At 45.5% G+C, this 1,709-nt stretch overlaps 1 protein-coding gene across 1 annotated transcript; it reads left to right on the forward strand.

Moving 5' to 3' along the window:
- Positions 1-676: 676 nt before the first annotated feature.
- VTN00DRAFT_180 (uncharacterized protein) lies at positions 677-907 on the forward strand (the record flags this gene model as incomplete). Its single annotated transcript, XM_069427947.1, has 2 exons — positions 677-682; positions 743-907. The coding sequence occupies 2 exons, from the start codon at positions 677-679 to the stop codon at positions 905-907; spliced, it is 171 nt and encodes a 56-aa protein (XP_069290888.1).
- Between the last annotated feature and the right edge of the window lie 802 nt (positions 908-1,709).

The raw sequence follows: 1,709 nt of genomic DNA on the forward strand, positions 1-1,709 counted from the left end.
AGTATACCATATGGTATGCCGTATACCTGATGGTATGTTGTATACCATTTAGCCTCTGTATACCATTGATTAGTCAGGCTCATGTGATCCCCTGTCCCGTGGGGCAGTGTCCATCATGCAATGCTGTGTTGGACAGTGCTGATCATAACACTACTCCCCCTCTTCTAGCTTTTCGCCCCGAAAAGCATTTAAGCGTGACTAATTCCTGCATTGCTGGGCCTGAGTTCTGCTTCTGTAAGTATCTTCAATATGCCTTGTGATTGTTATAAGGAGCGTCTTCATCAGGCTGACTTAATCCAGCAAAACGGTTGTCCTGTCAAGGTTCCATGTGCCTGGTGTCATTCTCATAATCTTCCTTGTATTATGGATTTGAAAAGCCGAAACTGTTCCTCGTGTACCCGTCGTGGCCGCAAATGTGAAAAGCGGTTTCATAGTGATAAGGAATGGGATGAGTTGGAGAGTGCGCGAAAGTCAATAAGAGATCAGATCTGCAAGACCCAAGAGCTTATTGCATCATTGTATGCAAAGCTTAACTGTCTTGAATGTCAAGAGGAATTCCTTTGTGAGCGGGGTATGAAAATGCTGGATCATGATTCCTTGGTGACCGACAGGCTGGATGATGAGAATCCTCTCACTGCTGAAGAACTTGCCGAGTTGGAGTGTCTAGCCAATAAACATGAGAGTTGTCAGCAGTCCAGTGATCCGCAACTCTTTGAGGGGCTTTCTCCTGATTTTGTTGCAGAGTTTCTTGCCTCTGGAGGTCTCGGGCAAGAGGTCTCTGGTAGTTCCCAAGGATCTTAATGGGATGGCTTTTGTGGACGCCCCCTCTTGGGTCGACCCCTCCTCCTTTGGTGTGGCAGGTCCTCTGGTTTCGGGCGATCTGGATTCCGAAGGTGGAATTCTCTAAGGAGTTTCTTGCACCCGTCACAGTTTTCTATGGGTTGCCAGGAATTCTCAGAGTCATCATAACCCTTCCATTTTAAAAGGTACATGAACTGCCCGTCAATTATGCTGCTGTCTAACACCTTTTCTACCTTATAGTCTTGATCATTGTCTGGGTTCTCGGGTAGGATTTCCTCAGTCTCAGTAATTGGTTGGGCGTTTTCCGGTGCTGGTTCCAACAGTGATATATGAAAAACTGGGTGTATCTGCATGGTATCTGGCAATTTAAGGTGGAAATTGACCTCTCCTTTCTTTTCTTCAATTTTGAATGGGCCAATCTTCTTAAAATCCAATTTGTTATTTGGCCTTTTTGTCTTCACATTTTTTCAAAGGAGGTATACTTTATCTCCTGCCTTCAAGTCTGGTCCCTTCTTATGGTGTTGATTGTAGTACTTGGCAGTTCAGTATGCAATAAACTGAATATCTAGATTCAATTGTTGGTGAAGCTCTCGTAGCTGGTCAGCTTGGAGGATTCCTTTCTGTGCCAGGACCTTGTCTGGTTTTGGTTCCTGGTAGGCTGACGGTTCAAACCTGTAGTTGGCATAGAATGGTGACTCCTGGGTAGTCTCATTCTTGGCGCTGTTATATGTGAACTGGGCCATAGGTAAAAGTTCCACCCAGTTGTCTTGTTGGTAGTTAATGTAACAGCGCAGGTACTGTTCCAGGGTCTGATTCATCTATTCTGTCTGTCCATCAGTCTGAGGGTGAGCTGTAGTAGAGAGCTTATGCTTGGAGCCGAGTTGACAGGTCAAGGTTTGCCAGAATCC

This window comes from Thermoascus crustaceus (assembly GCF_041956765.1).
Source record: "Thermoascus crustaceus strain CBS 181.67 unplaced genomic scaffold VTN00scaffold_1, whole genome shotgun sequence".
NCBI classification, from domain to species: Eukaryota; Fungi; Ascomycota; class Eurotiomycetes; order Eurotiales; family Thermoascaceae; genus Thermoascus; species Thermoascus crustaceus.